Raw genomic sequence first — 17,265 nt, forward strand, 5'->3', positions numbered from 1 at the left:
CTACACAGCTGCCAACATTGCCCATACATCTCCGAGTGATGGCTGCAGATCAGGAAACACTCCGCCACGACAGAAGCAGGGCTCAGACGCAGTGGGTCTGCCTTCCCCTCAACCTTCGTGCGGCAGGGGTTAGGTTTTATACGTGCTGCGGTGCAGGGTTTCAGGGGCACCAAGTCGAGTGGGAAGGACAACCTCTCATATCCAGGTCCGCCCCCTGAAGACAGCACCCTGGCCACCAGATTGTAAAGATCTGCAAGAAGCAATAGAACTGCCACTTGTTTAAAAAAAAAAAAAAAGATACTGAACCCAAATTAGGGCCAGCACGCTACGGACCTGGGGCCAAATTTGGCCCATCGCTTGATATAAAAAAATAAGTTTTATTGGAAAACAGCCATGAACTTTAAGTATTGGCCATTGCTGCTTTCCTGCTGTAAGGGCAGAGCTGATCATCATGAGAGACCTACGATCATCTTTATCATCCAGCCTAGAGCAGAAAAAAACGTACCAACCCCTGGTCTAAACCTTAGATGACCGTTTATTAAGAATTATGAATAAAGAAGGATCCTCCACCAAAATAGTATTTTGAAACGGTAGGAACTAAGATACTGTGAACAGATGGGAAACTGAATAATTCATGCATTCTTAGCAACACTAATGGGCTGGACTCGGACCCAGATTATCATTTCAATTCTTCAGCAAGTAATTGATTATTCTTTAAATATTCATGGCTTCGGGACTGAGAGTGTGGAATTGATTAAACCCATCTCTTAATCTGTGTTTAGTAGAAAAATGCATTGTGACCAATGATAATGTTTCATTAAGTGACCTTGTCTCCAGCTGTCATGTAAGAAGAAAAACTGTCCCTCTCAGGATATATTCAACTATCCCCTCAAAGACACACCGAGGCAGTAAGACTCCCTACGTGACTGGATCGACAGGTAGGGTCAGACCTGTGTCCCTCGGGGAAAGTTCAAACAGGGACATCAGAACGTTAGTGGGAAAGGAGACACAGGTGGGTGAGGACGTGCGGTCTACTCTCTGTTTAACTCGAGAAGAGTAGAAATTTGGTGCTGACGGATACCATCCCTGATGCTCAAGAAGCATCACCTAAAGGAGGTGATATCAGTCAGGGCTCCAGCCCTCAAATGCATGGGTACCCAGGCTTGCTCACATATGCTCAGTGCCCGTGTCTGCGGTATATACTCATCACCCAGCTAGACCTCCTCCTGACCTTCCCACTAGACCTCCTCCTCCCCTTCCCAACCAGACCTCCTCCTCACCTTCCCAACTGGACCTCCTCTGGACCTTCCCATTCAGACCTCCTCCTGACCTTCCCACTAGACCTCCTCCTGACCCTCCCACTCAGACCTCCTCCTGACCTTCCCACTAGACCTCATCCTGACCTTCCCACTCAGACCTCCTCCGGACCTTCCCACTAGACCTCCTCCTGACCTTCCCATTCAGACCTCCTCCTGACCTTCCCACTAGACCTCATCCCGACCTTCCCATTCAGACCTCATCCTGACCTTCCCACTAGACCTCCTCCTGACCTTCCCATTCAGACCTCCTCCTGACCCTCCCACTAGACCTCCTCCTGACCTTCCCATTCAGACCTCATCCTGACCTTCACACTAGACCTCATCCTGACCCTCCCACTAGACCTCCTCCTGACATTCCCATTCAGACCTCCTCCTGACCTTCCCACTAGACCTCATCCTGACCTTCCCAACCAGACCTCCTCCTCACCTTCCCAACTGGACCTCCTCTTGACCTTCCCATTCAGACCTCCTCCTGACCTTCCCATTCAGACCTCCTCCTGACCTTCCCACTAGACCTCCTCCTGACCTTCCCTCTAGATCTCCTCCTGACCTAACCCTCTAGACTTCCTCATGAGCTAAAACCACCACACTGTGGCAAAAAGCACAGAAATGGGGCTCTTTTTACTTCTCTGTCTTCCAACATCACCTAGTTTCACTAGGAATTAAGAAGATGAAGATGTCTGCAGCGGAGGAATCACAGGGGCAGAGATACCCAGCACTGGATGCCAGCCTCCCATCTCTGCTCAGACTAGAAAGTTCCTCCTGGACTGCTCCACCAGCATCTTCCCACCACTAGCCCAGGTCCAGCCAGTCCTCAGAGGGGATGGATGGCTCCTCCTGTTCAAGAGCTGACAGCACTTTGACCAAGTCTTCCAAACATTGGCAGAAATCCAAGACATGGAAGGCTTGTCATGTCTCTAATGAGACAGCAGAGGCTGACCCACCATGGAAAGTCAACAAATCAGGGGGTTAGGGTCCATCACCATCTCACAGTCTCCCTGCAGTCTTGAGATCTGCTCCCACCCTGGGCTCCCACATCCTACCTCCTTGATATTCTCAGGCCCCAGAGAGACACAAACAGATCACAGAGGTGCTCAGGTTGATAAGTAGCTCCAGATATACATCCTCAGATGCATTCCCTCTCCCACAAGACCTCCTGGTCTGCAACCAACCCATCTTCATCTAAGGGGAGTTATGGAGAGTGATAAAGTTGGTAATTTCAAGTTCAGAAACTTTTAATATGTCCACATCTATCAAGAGAATAGGACTTACCCGGGGGGGAAAGGCAGGGAGCTGGGATGAATTGAGAGATTGGGATGGACATATATACACTACTATGTATAAAATAGATAACTAATGAGAACCTACTGTATAGCACAGGGAACTCTACTCGGTGCTCTCTGGTGACCTAAATGGGAAGGGAATCCAAAAAAGAGGGGATAGATGTATATGCATAGCTGATTCACTTTGCTGTACAGCAGAAACTAACACAACAGTGTAAAGCAACTATATTCCAATAAATTTTTAAAAAAAGACTTATTGAAAGAAGGGGAAAAAAAAGAAAAAGAAAACACACACACACAAAAGAAAACAGAGAATGGGACTTAGCCATATTGCTGATGAAAAGAACCCTTCAATGGGGACAAAGAACAGTGAAGCAGACCAAGAAGTGATCTACTGCTCCCAAAGCAAGACAAACGTGGGCCATTCCACAGACCCCATCATACATGACAGAAAGATGGTTATGTGAAAAAGGGAATCACGATAAGAAACTGCAGTCTTTGAAAAGAGAGTGGAACATGGGACAGGCCATGAAATGGAAGAAATTTTCATGGTGCAGTCAGGTTTTGCAAAAGCAAAAAAATGTTCGAATGTAAGGGCGTGAGGGAAGAGTTGTGTGTGCCCTGGACCCCTGGGGATGCCCCACGTGGGGCTCAGGGCATCTGTGAGTTTTGATGGGGAAGAATGGACATCATCATCGTGACCGGCCTCCAAGGGAATGTGGACAAGACAAAGAGGATAGAATGGACAGGATCTATGGCTTGGCCACCAACAGAAACCACATTCTCCTATCAGCGTTCAGTTCTTGAAGATGTCTTGAAATAAGGTTTAAGATCCTCATAGCAGGACTTCCCTGGTGGCGCAGTGGTTAAGACTCCACGCTCCCAATGCAGGGGGTCCGGGTTCGATCCCCGATCAGGGAACTCGATCCCACATACATGCCGCAATTAAGGAGCCCACCTGCTGCAACAAAGGAGACTGCCTGCCGCAACTAAGACCCGACACAACCAAAAAAAAAAAAAAAAAGATCCTCATAGCTCCAAATCAGATGGGTTACTAAACTCATAGAAGATCACGTTATTTGTTGTATAAAGATGTGATGTGTATAATTATGTGGCAATTTTTTTCCTTATATACTTTTATATCTGCATTTCAATACAATTGGTTGATACTATGATGGATTTCAGTTTGTACACTGAGGCGTCACTAGATGTGAAGGTGTTCAGGGACCAGAAAAGGGGGAATCTGGCTGCGGATGGAGCTTATGGACAGACCCACAAAGAAGCAAGATGCACGTGTGTTTAAATCCACAGCCCCAAGTGCTGTGTCTGAGCTGTAATCATCCTTCAACACACGATGGAGGAAAAACGAGAGGAAGGAAGAAATGAATCGATAATGAATGAATGAAGGGCCGTGGTTAATATTTTAGAAAGTCTGAAGTGAAAGCAATCCCTAACACCTAAAACCAGACCTGCAGTATGATTTTCATAAAAACGGACACCATAAAAGGGATTAACTGAATCCAGATGATGTCGGGAGAAGCATGATAAATATTACAGCCTTTTTTCAAAGCTCATCTCCCCATATCATTTTTTCCAGCTGATTTAAACTTCTACCTCCAACTGAATGGGAATGCTCACAAATGTAAAATGAGCTCACTTGAACCATCTTCACTTCCCTAGCAGAAGAAAGTCCCTTCATTTTCAAAGAGGATTTAGGGACCGAAATAAGCCATTAGAAAGTTTCAGAAAGAAGAAGGGAAACACACAGAGTTTCAGTTCAGAATCTGAAATGCAGAAGCTGTTCAGATTCTGTTGGGAGCTGAATCGTGACATTGCAACGTCATATGTTGAAGCCCTGACCCCCAGGACCTCAGAGTGTGGCTGTATTTGAGATGGGGTCTTTAAAGAGGGGATGAAGGTAAAATGAGGTCCACCCACTAGGGTGGGCCCTGATCCCATAGGACTGGGGTCCTTGTAAGAAGAGGAGATGAGGACACAGACACACACAGAGGGACGACCCTGGGAGGACACCGGGAGAAGACAGCCGTCTACACGCCCAGGAGAGAGGCCTCAGGAGGAACCAGCCCTGCCGACATCTGGATCTCAGATTCCAGCCTCCAGGAATGGGACGGGAAAAATGTTTGTTGTTTAATCCACCCAGTTTGTCATATGATTTGTTAGGAGAGGTCTGGCAAACTAATTCACATTTATTGTTGTTTACTGCAGTGAATCACACAGGGAAAAAAATATATGATCCATATCACAGCACAACCTCGACTCCTGTCCAAAAAAAAGCGCAACACAATTTCCTGTCTCTTTCGGTTTTTGAGTATTCACCCTTACGCCTTCTGCCCTTGTTGGATCTGGAAGCACATCAATATTTCCATACGCATAGAAGCAAGCAGCTGCGTATCTCCCGCTCGCTCTAAGATACAAGGAGTTGTAGAAGTGAATCATCACCTATGATAACGTGCATGCCCAGTTTGGCCAGATGCTTCGCTGTCGAATATCCAATTCCATCGGTCCCGCCGGTCACTATAGCGACACGCTCGAGTTGTAGGGGGAAAACTGCAGAGGAAAAGAAAAAGAAACCGAGGTAAAGGTTTAGAAGCAGAGCACACGCTGATGAGAATGAAGTCGCAAAAGAGGGCATGATGCCAACGGGAGCTGTGGTTCGATATTTGCGGTTTTGCTCTTCTGAATTCCTACAGGCTCGGGACGCATGAGTGTAATACAGTGCAGTTGCCCTGGATAAGGACAGCTTGCTAAAGCCACCTGATAAATCCCTGCTCGGTCCCCGACGATACCTTTGCAGGAATTAACGTTGCCAAAATGCTCTGCAGAGAGCTCCAGATAACGTCTATCGTCGACGGCTGTGGGTGAGAGTCCTGGGTTACTCCTCTCGGACCATGTTGGTTGTGTTGTAAAGTGTAGGTTTTACACTTGTATGCGTTTTCTCAAATGTAGTTAGGAAATTGCTTGTTATGGAGGGACGGCCCATTGTTTTCTACAAAGTCTGGAGACCACATGAGAATACAGAATATCTTATAAAAACAGAGAACATGGGCTTCCCTGGTGGCGCAGTGGTTAAGAATCCGCCTGCCAATGCAGGGGGCGTGGGTTCGAGCCCTGGCCCGGGAAGATCCCACATGCCGCAGAGCAACTAAGCCTGTGTGCCACAACTACTGAGCCTGCGCTCTAGAGCCTGCGAGCCACAACTACTGAAGCCCACGTGCCTAGAGCCCGTGCTCCGCAACAAGCCACCGCAACGCAATGAAGAGTAGCCCCCGCTCGCCACAACTAGAGAAAGCCCGCGCGCAGCAGCGAAGACCAATGCAGCCAATAAATAAATAAATAATAAATTTAGAAAAACAGAGAACATGATGACTCCTTTACCCATGTACCTTTACTTTGCATGAACCTACACGTATCCAAACATATGAGAATATACGTTTACATGATGGTGTAAAATTGACTGTTTCTGACTCACACACAGAGAGAACAGACTTGTGGTTGCCAATGGGGTGGGGATTGGGGGAGGGAAGGACTGGGAGTTTGGGGTTAGTAGATGCAAACTATTATATACAGAATGCATAAACAACAAGTCCTACTGTAGAGCACAGGGAACTATATTCAATATCCTGGGATAAACCATCATGGAAAAGAATATGGAAAAGAATGTATATGTATGTATAACGGAATCACTTTGTTGGACAGCGGAAATAAACACGCTGTAAATCAACTACACGTCAATAAAATAAATAAACTTTACTGTTTCTAATAAAATCTTAAACTACCCAAAGTGTCAATAACATGTTGTTATACAAGATGAAATAATGCTTTACTAAACGTTAGACTTCTCTTTTTGACTCCATTTTAAAATTGTACTGTGCATTGTGTGACCAAAATAAAAAGGGTATATTGTGATGTAAAAATAAAAAAGAAGAAAGAAAGAGAGAGGGAGGAAGGAAGGAAGGGAGGGAGAAAGGGGCGGAGGGAGGGATGGAAGGAAGAAAGGATAAAGTGTAGGTTTTATTATTATTCAAGTATAGGGTGAGGCCAACGGGTCAGGAGACGACCAATATTGAAAAGACGGTTGATCACTCATAGTTCCCAAGAGGAGGGGGCACAGCACACCACGCAGGGTTACACGGGGAAGCACCAGGGTCAGTCAGGAGGCAAAGGGAAAGGGGGAAACCAGACAAGAGCCTTTACTGTGATTTTTGCAGGAAGGACAGGTGAGGCACGGTTAGGATGGGCTGGTGTGAATAATTTCATCAGGTCCTGGCTGCAGGGACTGACTGTCCCTGTTGTCTGGTACCTGCCCTGGGGGGCATGAGGGCAGGTGGATGGTGGCCCAGAGTATGGGAGCCCCTTAGAGAAGGGGGTGGGGCGTGGATCTGGATGGGTAGGTTTGTATTTGAGAAGCATGTTTACAGGTCAGTTATTTGCTATCTGTAGGAACTGGCTAGTCCTAGGAGCTTTAACTATAGGATCAAGGTGGCAAAGATGAATTTTGTATTTTCCCTGTCTCCTTTATTTCATTTCTTTACACGTTTTTTATTGAAGTAGAGTTGCTATACAATATTTTGTAAGTTTCAGGGGTACAACATAGTGATTCACAATATCTTAAGGTTATACCCCATTTATAGTTATTATTAAATATTGGCTGTATTCCCTGTGCTGTACAATATATCCTTGTAGCTCTTCTTCTTTTTTTTTTTTTGACCGTGCCGCTTGGCATGCGGGATCTTAGTTCCCCGACCAGGGATGGAACCCATGCCCCCTGCAGTGGAAGTGTGGAGTCTTATCCACTGGACCACCAGGGAAGTCCCAGTAGCTTATTTATTTCATACACAGCAGTTTGTACCTCTTAATCCCCTACCCCTATCTCTCCCTTCCCCCCTTCCCTCTCCCCACTGGTAACCACCAGTTTGTTGTCTAGAAAAGATAAACTTTTTAATAAATGGTTTGGGGACATCTAGAAAGACCTTTGAAAACAGATGAAATGAGATCCATACCTCCCAGGACACATCAAAATGAACTCCAAGAGGAAAAAAGCTAAACAATGAAAATGTTCGAAGAAGGCAGGGACAAATTTATTCTCAACCTCAGAGCAGGAAATGCCTTCCTAATTCTAACTCAATATTGAGAAGAATAAATAGACCAATTTCACTCCTAAAAAAAGTGTACACAGTTAAAAAAAAACAACAACACCATAGGGACTTGCCTGGTGGTCCAGTGGTTAAGAGTCCATGCTCCCAATGCAGGGGGTGCGGGTTCCATCCCTGTTCGGGAACTAATATCCCACAAGCCACGAGGCGTGGCCAAAAAAAAGAAGAAGAAAAAAAATCCTACCAAAAAATTAAAATGAAAACAACACCATAAGCAAAGTCACATTCAAAGGGCTATTTTCCGAGTATGTAAAGAGTTCTTAAAAATCAAGAAAAAAAAAAAAAAAAACTCTACAGAGAAGAAGGGCAAAAGCACCTGTTGATATAAAAACATACTGAAATGGCCCTTAAAAACACATGCCCAAGTTTACACCTAATAAGAGAAATGTTAATAGTTAACGAAAACTGCGAGATACCATGTCACCCATCAGGTTGGCGGAAGTTCAAAGACTTCTACATCCTCATTTCTCTCACCTACAGCATGGGTAGGAGTGCAAAACAGCACAATGCCCATCGGGGGAAACTGGGTAATATCTAGTGCAATTACATGTGCTTCTATCGTTTGATCTCGAAAAATCACTTCTAGGAATCTGCCGTGAAGAGACAAGGTCGGTTGCCAATGTAAAGCCAAGGTTCCTCAGGGCAGCACCTGTCTCTCCGTAGAGAAGGATGGATAAACCACCTGCCATACGTGCATACAGTGGGGCAACCTTCATCCCTACCATGGGGTATCCCAGCCCATCGTGGGTCTCCACCATCACACGGGGAACACTGAGCAGCCCCGAGCGGTCCAAGCTCAGGTGATAATGCCACCTGCTGGCCAGGAGCCAGGTTTGATCCACTTGTTAGAAAATCCTTCTAATAAGTGGGGACAACCTGTTACCCACCACTGCAGTAAGGCGTTGCTGCCCGGAACATGAAGGAACAACCCTACAAAGAAAAGCCCCAAGAGGGATGCAGGGGCACCGATATCTCCCGGGAGGCGGGGAGGACCACCCCTCCTCCCGCCCCCGCCCCGAGAATATTTCCCATCACCGTATCCATCAGAGACAGCATGTCCTTCATTCACAGGAACCCCACATGAGTCCTTCAGGCGCCCCACAAAGTTCCCAGACGCCCAGGCTTGATTCTACTAAAGGGATTCCAACCGCGTGTGGGTTTAGTTCCTGGGCAGGTGAGCCGGATTAATAAAAGTGCTATTTTCCTAGGCTCCTGGAGTTTACAGAGAAGGGTTCCAGCACCGTGCTGCAGGGCGGGGAGCCTTAGGGAGGACCCAACTCAACTTTTCTTGTCCCCCTGGCATCCATCTGTCCCTCCTGAAAATGCAGACCAAGATGTTCTGAATGCGTGTGAAGCGCTGTGCTGCGGCGACTGTGTACCGTGAGCACAGGTGCACGCTGGGGTCTTGGGCTGGAGGGGCATCTTACAGCTCCCAGGGTTACACAGAAGAGGCAGAGGACGGGGAAGTCCCTGGTGGTCCAGTGGTTAGGACTTGCGGCTCTCACTGCCAGGGGCCTGGGTTCAATCCCTGGTCAGGGAGCTGAGATCCCGCGAGCCACGCGGCAGGGCCAAAAAAAAGAGAAAAACCAAAGGACGACCACAGAAGCCTCATCAGCAGCCTGAACTTTCATCTCAAAGCGAGGTTAAGGGGGAAACTGAACAGTTAAGGCAAAGTAGATTACAACACAGGTCCCCAGACTTTCGCAACCTGCAACACACTTGCTGCCCAGAAGTTTTTTCACACCACTAAGGAAAAGAAAAAGAAATAAAAATATATGTGTAAAATATATTCTTATATAAATATAAATGAAATGTTTGTTTTTATTTAGATATTTACAAATAGTATCTATGCTATAGTCTTATCCTAGGTAAAATTATGCTTATATATTTTAAATGTTACATATTTTACATATTTATTTTAATATATTTTAATATGTTTAATATATTTAATACATAAAAAACATTTAATATGTAAAATAAGTAAACAAGAAAAGTAAATAATAGCAAAATAGGATGCATTATTTAATGCTAAGAGACAATATGAAAATAAGTAAATGATACTTTTATTTTAACATAAATATTTGTCAATATAAGTAATATTTATGAATATTAAATATTTTATATTTATGTTTACATATTATACTATGCAAATATTTATTAGTTATACATGTTTATATTTATAATATTTATTATTTATATTTATATTTACATTACTTATGATTTATAAATTGTAATATTTATATATTATATAAATATTTATAATATTTATAAATATATTTATTTTATATTTGTATTTACATATTTTACATATTCTATTTTATTTATGTAAAAATTATAGTCATATATATATGCAACTAGAGATCATCATACTAAGTGAAGTAAGTCAGAAAAGGAAAGACAAATACCATATGATATCACTTACATGTGGAATCTAAAATATGACACAAATGAACCTATCTACAAAGCAGAAACAGACTCACAGACATAGAAAACAAACTTATGGTTACCAAAGGGAAAAGGGAGGGATAAATTAGGAGTTTGGGATTAACATATACACACTACTATATATAAAATAGATAAACAACAAGGACCTACTGGATAGCACAGGGAACTCTACTCAATATTCTGTAATAACCTATATGGGAAAAGAATCTGAAAAGGAATATATATATATAAATAACAAGTATCAATATTATATATGTTATATAATATATATAAAATCACTTTGCTATACACCTGAAACTAACACAATATAGTAAATCAACTACACTTTGAAAAAATAATAAAAAATAATTAAATTAAATTTTAAAATAAAGAACAAAGGTCCTTAATTCTCTTGGTCCTTCCCACCAGAACTGAAAAGAACAGAGAGAGAGTTTCTGTTTCCCTGTCAAGGAGGCTTCCAAACAAACCCCTCGGTCCACACCCAGAAAGGAATGGAATACTTCATTAAAAAGAAATGTCGGGACTTCCCTCGTGGCACAGTGGTTAAGAATCTGCCTGCCAATGCAGGGGACAACGGTTCAAGCCCTGGTCCGGGAAGATCCCACATGCCGTGGAGCAACTAAGCCCATGCACCACAACTACTGAGCCTGCGCTCTAGAGCCCGCGAGCCACAACTACTGAGACCACGCACCACAACTACTGAGACCACACGCCACAACTACTGAAGCCCGCGTGCCTAGAGCCCGTTTTCTGCAACAAGAGAAGCCACCGCAATGAGAAGCCCGCACACTGCAACAAAGAGTAGCCCCCGCTCGCCACAACTAGAGAAAGCCCACGCACAGCAACGAAGACCCAACGCAGCCAAAAATAAATAATAAATAAATACATTTATTTAAAAAAAAAAAAAGACACGTCGAGTGAAAAGATCTGATGTAGACACGCTTCCGTCGGCACCTGCAACCTCTGAAAATCTCGCCTCTACCCCCATGTCTATTGCTGAGAAGTGGCCACGGGAAAACCCAGCGAAGGCATTAATACCCCCTCCAACCTGAGTAAGGTCTACAGTTTCCTCCTCGCAGGTGGACAGCACTCACAGAGGACTCTGAATCGGGCGCAGGGCACACTGGCCAGAAGAAGCAAGAGATGCCCAGGAGAGAGGCTGCCCCTCCCAGACCCCAGAGGCTAGTCTTTGCATCTGCGTCACCTGCACTGGGATGGCGGAGGGGTCCACGTGGTTCAACCGGCCGTGGGAGGACAGGTGGCCAAGGAGGAAATGGGCAGGAGCTCCCCAGGGAGGGTGGGCGGAGGAATGGCCGGGCGACAGGCACTGGATGTGAGGTCAAGGGAATCATTCCTCTAACGTGTGCTGAGACCGAGACCGCCGCCCTGATGCTGGGCACCCAGGCCAGACGTGGGCCAGTCCCCGCCCTTCCCGGAGAGCTGACCTCCAAAGCAAGGAGCTGACACGCCCACCCCGAAACAGTCCAAGTGTCAGGCTGTCGAATCCCAGTGCCCTGCCCAGTATGGGAGCTGCGTCTCCCTCTGGCTTCGGCTGAGAGAAGAATCCTATCACAGGTGCTCCCCGGTTACATGACCACCACAGCTCCTGGGATAATTTTACGTGTTGAACTGGCTGGGCCACGGGGTCCAGATATGTGGTCAGACGTTATTCTGGGTGTTTCCGTGACAGTGTTTTATTGGATGAGATGAACATTTAAATCAAGGGACTTTGAGGAAAGCAGGTTGCCCTCTCTGGTGTGGGTGGGCCTCGTCTAATCCGTTGACGGCCTCAATAGAACAAAGACTGAGATCCTCCAAGGAGGAGGGAATTCTGCTTCCTGACGGCCTTTAGACTCAAACTGCAAGTCTTCCGTGGGTTTCCAGCCTGCTGGCCCACTCTGAAGATTAGGGACCTGCTAGACCCCATAATTACATGAGCCAATTCCTTAAAATGAATCTCTCCATAGATAGATACATAGATAGATGATAGACAGATAGATATAAATAGACAGACAGAGGATAACTTGAAAGATGATATAGATGATAGCTTGAAAGATGATAGAAAGATACATAGATCGATACGTAGATAGATAAAGATGGTTGAATACATACATACGTAGATGATAGATTGATAGATGATAGATAAATGACAGATAACGGATATAAACAGACTGAGAATAGATAAATGGATAGTTCAGGTAGGTAGGTGATAGATACATAGATACATATATAGTTAAACAGATAGAGACAGAGATACAATTTACGACAAGCAATGAGCAGTTTTTGGTGTAAGCACAGCCCATGCAACATCCGGGATATGCTTATGCTACAAGCATGTGCGTTATTTATCTTCCACCCAAGCTGACGGCGTTTCTGCTGAGACGGGGGATGTTTCAGCCAACAACTGTCCAGGCACATCCTGGGTGGTCTCTGCAGAGCACACTTCCTCATTTTGTCAGCCTTAGGGAACGTCTGCCCCAGGCCCCTCTCCCTGGCGTGTAGATGGCCGTCTTCTCTGTGTGTTCACAGGGCCCTCCTTCTCAGCATCTCTGTGTCCACATCTCCCCTTTTTACTGGGCCCCCAGTCCTGTTGGGTGAGGACGCACCCAAGTGACCTCACCTGAAGTTGCTCATCTGTAGAGACCCTATTGCCAAATAAGGTTACAGTATGGGGGGGGGGGACTCCAAGATATGTTTTTTGGGGGAGGAGGCGTGATTCAAACCCTAACCAGGGGCGTACACGCGCACACACACGTATATCCACGCGAGGACACACCAGCCTGGATGGAGGGAGCTCCCTGGAAGGGCAGGTGACCCGGGCCCTCTCTGCCCCCCTTATCTCCCCAACACGGGTCAGCTGGAATGCACATTCCTTCCACGCTTCCCCCGGAAATCTAGCTGCAAACAGATTCACGGGATCCCTGTAAATCACCTCCACTGTCACCCTCTCTTCTCCACGCCGTGCACGTCTTTGATCCTGGGTTCAACAGCAACTCTGACCTGTCAGCTCCTGTCCGACAGATGCCGGAGAAAGTGCTCCGTCAGTTCTGGATGTAAGCTGATCCCAAGCCTGGGACCCGTGTGGTGACTGGGACCCGTGTCGCCAGCTGCCCCGTCCCAGATGGGTGTCTACAAGCCGCCCCATGACAAGGCTCTCGCTTGCGCCTTTCCTCCCGAAGACACTCAGCTCTGCAGCCTCTGGGTCCAACGCTGCAGCATGAAGCTACTCGCCCCTGCATTTGTTTCTGGATTACCACGCTCCGCAAGAAGAAAGGCAACTGCGATCTTGGCAAACGGCACGATGTTTGCAGGGTGCGGGGAGAGAGGCCCCTTCCAGACTATGTTTAGAATGCTCTCCGCTCGCGGTTCTGTTTGAAGCGTCTAACTTGGAGTGCTGACCTCATGCCTCGGTGACGGCCAGCGCTTGGGAAAAATGGCAAAACGACAGCTCTCTGTATACCGAGCTCACGGCACATTAGAGACAGCTCCAAGGCTAACGGAGAAGAACATATCTGACTCCACATTAGGTCTGTTTCTTTTACTTTTAACCTTCGTATTCTTTTGCTTTGAGTTCAGAATGTTGCCAGTAGCCTGAAATATACAGGATAGCCCTTTCTCAAGGCTCTGACCTTTAAGGGTGTAACGTCTTTCCATTCATAGAGACAGAAAAAGTTGCACAACAGAGAATAACATTGGTTTTGTCGGAGGTTAAAAGGAACACTGTGACCTGACTTACGTGGACAAAGGATTCCTACACCAAGAAGTCTGCAATAACCAACCACGCCCCTCCCTCACCTTGCCGTTAAAAATGCTTTGCTGAAACCCTTCGGGAGTTCGGGGGTTTGGGGGCACAAGCCGCGGTCTCCTTGCAGGACCCTGCCATAAACCTCTCTGCTCCAAACTCTGACGCCTAGGCTTGTTTGGCCTCACGGGTGCATCAGAACTTGTACCCTCCCAAAAAAGAGAAAAAGGAAATAAACAAGGAATTCACCCATGCTGAATAAAATACAGATCTATAACAGGATGTTGGGACTCACTCCTCCTTAAAGAAAATAAAGGAAAGGAAGTTAGTAGGTTTCATCAATCAGAACAGCTGGGTCCCATCCAGGATGGCAACGCCCCAGAAAAATGAACCGTTTGCACATTTAGTCAATTTTCCACCGAGACTGTATCTTTTAGGAGGTGAGTTGGAGGGGGTCTGAAGTGGATGTGCATGTACCCTATGTAGCAATTCTACTTCTAAGAATTTAATGCCACAGACATACTCCCACAGGTCTGCAGAGACACAGGAACAAAAATATTCACTGCAGCCTTGTTCGTAAAAGAAAGATCTTTAGTGTGACTGTCATTTTACAGGTGTTATTCAAAAGAAAGGCATATTGTTCTGGCAACAAGGTGGGTGGATCTCTGGGGAATTATGCCGAGTGGGGAGAAAAAGAGCCATTTCAAAAGGGTCCCATTGTGTATGCCTCCATTTCTATGACAGTCTTGAAATGACAGAATTATAGAGAACAGATTAGTGGCTGCCAGGGGTGAAGGACGGGGTGGGGGGTTGGTGTGGGAAGGAGATGGGCCACGCCAGGGATCCTTGGGGGTCACAGAACTGCCCTGTGTCTTGACCGTGATGGTGGATTCTCAAAGCCACACGTGCAACAGGATCACACAGACACACATACACGAGGGAATACAAGTTAGAACAGGGAAATCTGAATAAAAGCATTGCATCGCACCCAAGTCAACATCTAGGCTGGGATGTGGTACGGCCGTGTTGCAAGTGGGTAGCCCTGGGAGAAAAACAGGTAAAGTGTTGCTGCATTTTATTCCTCACAACTGCACGTGAATCTACAATTATCTCAAAGTAGGAACTGTTTTTTTTTGGCCATGCCACACGTCTTGTGGGATCCTAGTTCCCCGACCAGGGACTGAACCCAGGCCCTCAGCAGTGAGAGTGCCAAGTCCTAACCATTGGACCGCCAGGGAATTCCCAGGAACTTTTTTGAAAAAGCCTAAACCAATGCCATGTAATATAGCCTTCTTAAAAGAGAAAAAGAACTAAACTAAAAAGCAAAACAAAAAACTCTGCCTTCTCGGCCCCTGTCCAGTTGTTTTGAAATGACCAGAGCTTTCTGGCTCCCTTTTGAATTGGGGATGACCCCGTGCCTGGTCCTTTTATCAAATACTGAGAGCTGGACCCCCAGCCAGGACTGCCCGCTGTCACGAGACAGAGTGGACACCAGGTACAGGGGTTTGCTAAGCCCAGGCCAGCAGCAACACTACCTCGTCCCTCATCTACCAGGTTTCTGGACTTTGGTCTCTGTTCCCTATTTCCTATCTTCCGCAGACACGTGTAAGCCACCTTGAATCTTTCCAAGAGCACGTGGGTGGTCAATTCATTTCCTCACTCCTTAAATCTTTGCTCCTGTGCTGTGCTGGGAAATAACAACATACCTCTTTGAAGAGAGCGTTAGCAAAACATAAATCAAAGCCACACAGTGTGTTTTATATTATGTGACTTTTAGCACAATAAAAAAGAAAAACCATTTAAAAGAAGAAGAAAGAAACAAAGAAACAGAAAATAACAAAGTTGGTAAGGATGTAGAGAAATCGGAACCCTGCTCCACTGCTGGTGGGGATGTAAATTGCAGGAACCACTTTGGAAAACAGCCTGGCCATTCTTCAAACGGTTAAACTTGGAGATACAATAGCCCAGCTATGCCACTCCTAGGTATCAATCTATCCAGGAGAAATGAAAACACGTATCCACTCAAATACGTGTGATGAATGCTCACAGCACCGTGATTCACAGTAACCAGAAAAGTGGGAACAACCCAAGTGTCCATGGACCTTTCACACAGGATGCTCAGTGAGAGAAGCCAGACCCAAAAAGAGCATATATGCCACGATTCAATTTATATAAAATACTCAAATAGGCAAATGCATGGAGACAGAGGACCTGGGGGGAAACAGGAGTGGGGAGTGACAGGTAACAGGTACAGGGATTCCCTTGGGAGGTGATTTTTTAAGTGTTCTAAAATAACATAGCAATGGTGTTTGTACAACTCTGCAAATATACTAAAAACCACTGAATTGTGCCATTTACTGGGTGTATTGTATGGTGAATTATTTCTCAGCTTAAAATGGTGGAAACACCTTGCTTAATCGTGACTAATGGGGGATGGGCGGGGACTTGGAAATTCTGGTATTCTTCTCACAAATGAAGAAGGACATATATAAGCCACCCTTTCATGGACCTCCTACCATCTTAGGCGTGTGTGTGTGCATGTGTCTCAGAGACCTCAAAATTGACAGAATAATGTTAAAATGACGTGTAGCTGAACCTCCAAGTCAGCCGGCCCCAGGAATACGTTTTCCTGACACGCAGCATCACGTAGGCCCTTAAGAATGGCTGTGTCAATAAACCACGATAATTAAGAAGCTTAAAAGTCTCACTAGTGAGACCTGCCTGACAGACAGATGATGGGAAGCAACCTTTCCAGACAAAGCCACCATCAGGCCCTTTGGACACCGTACCAGCCTCACGGGACACTGTGCTCCGTTTGGTGACCAGGGAAGAGGAACAGGACAGCAATTCATCCCAGGGATAGAATGATCTAGAAGCATTAAGACTGGAGAGGCGAGGGGGGGCAGAGATGGGAAAGCTTAGTATATGAATACATCATATCCTCTATGTATCAATCCTAAAGTGAGATTGGCAGAAAAGGAAACAATCTAGAAAGACCTCCAGACCCTACATTAAAAAGTTACTTAGGGGACTTCCCTAGTGATGCAGTGGTTGGGAATCCGCCTGCCAATGCAGAGGACACGGGTTTGAGCCCTGGTCCGGGAAGATCCCACATGCCGCAGAGCCACTAAGCCCGTGTGCCACAACTACTGAGCCCACGTGACACAACTACTGAAGCCTGCGTGCCTAGAGCCCGTGCTCCGCAACAAGAGAAGCCACCGCAATGAGAAGGCCACGCACCACAACAAAGAGTAGCCCCCACTCGCTGCAACTAGAGAAAGCCCACACGCAGCAACGAAGAC

General features: G+C 46.0%; 1 protein-coding gene across 1 annotated transcript in view; it reads right to left on the reverse strand.

Moving 5' to 3' along the window:
- Window positions 1-17,265, reverse strand: part of DHRSX (dehydrogenase/reductase X-linked) — a 194,560-nt gene that overhangs the window by 156,375 nt on the left and 20,920 nt on the right. The window contains exon 2 of the mRNA XM_036840273.1: window positions 5,063-5,170. Within this exon, the coding sequence (XP_036696168.1) occupies window positions 5,063-5,170 (108 nt within the window). The remainder of the gene's footprint in view (window positions 1-5,062; window positions 5,171-17,265) is intronic.

Source organism: Balaenoptera musculus, chromosome X (assembly GCF_009873245.2).
Source record: "Balaenoptera musculus isolate JJ_BM4_2016_0621 chromosome X, mBalMus1.pri.v3, whole genome shotgun sequence".
NCBI lineage: Eukaryota > Metazoa > Chordata > Mammalia > Artiodactyla > Balaenopteridae > Balaenoptera > Balaenoptera musculus.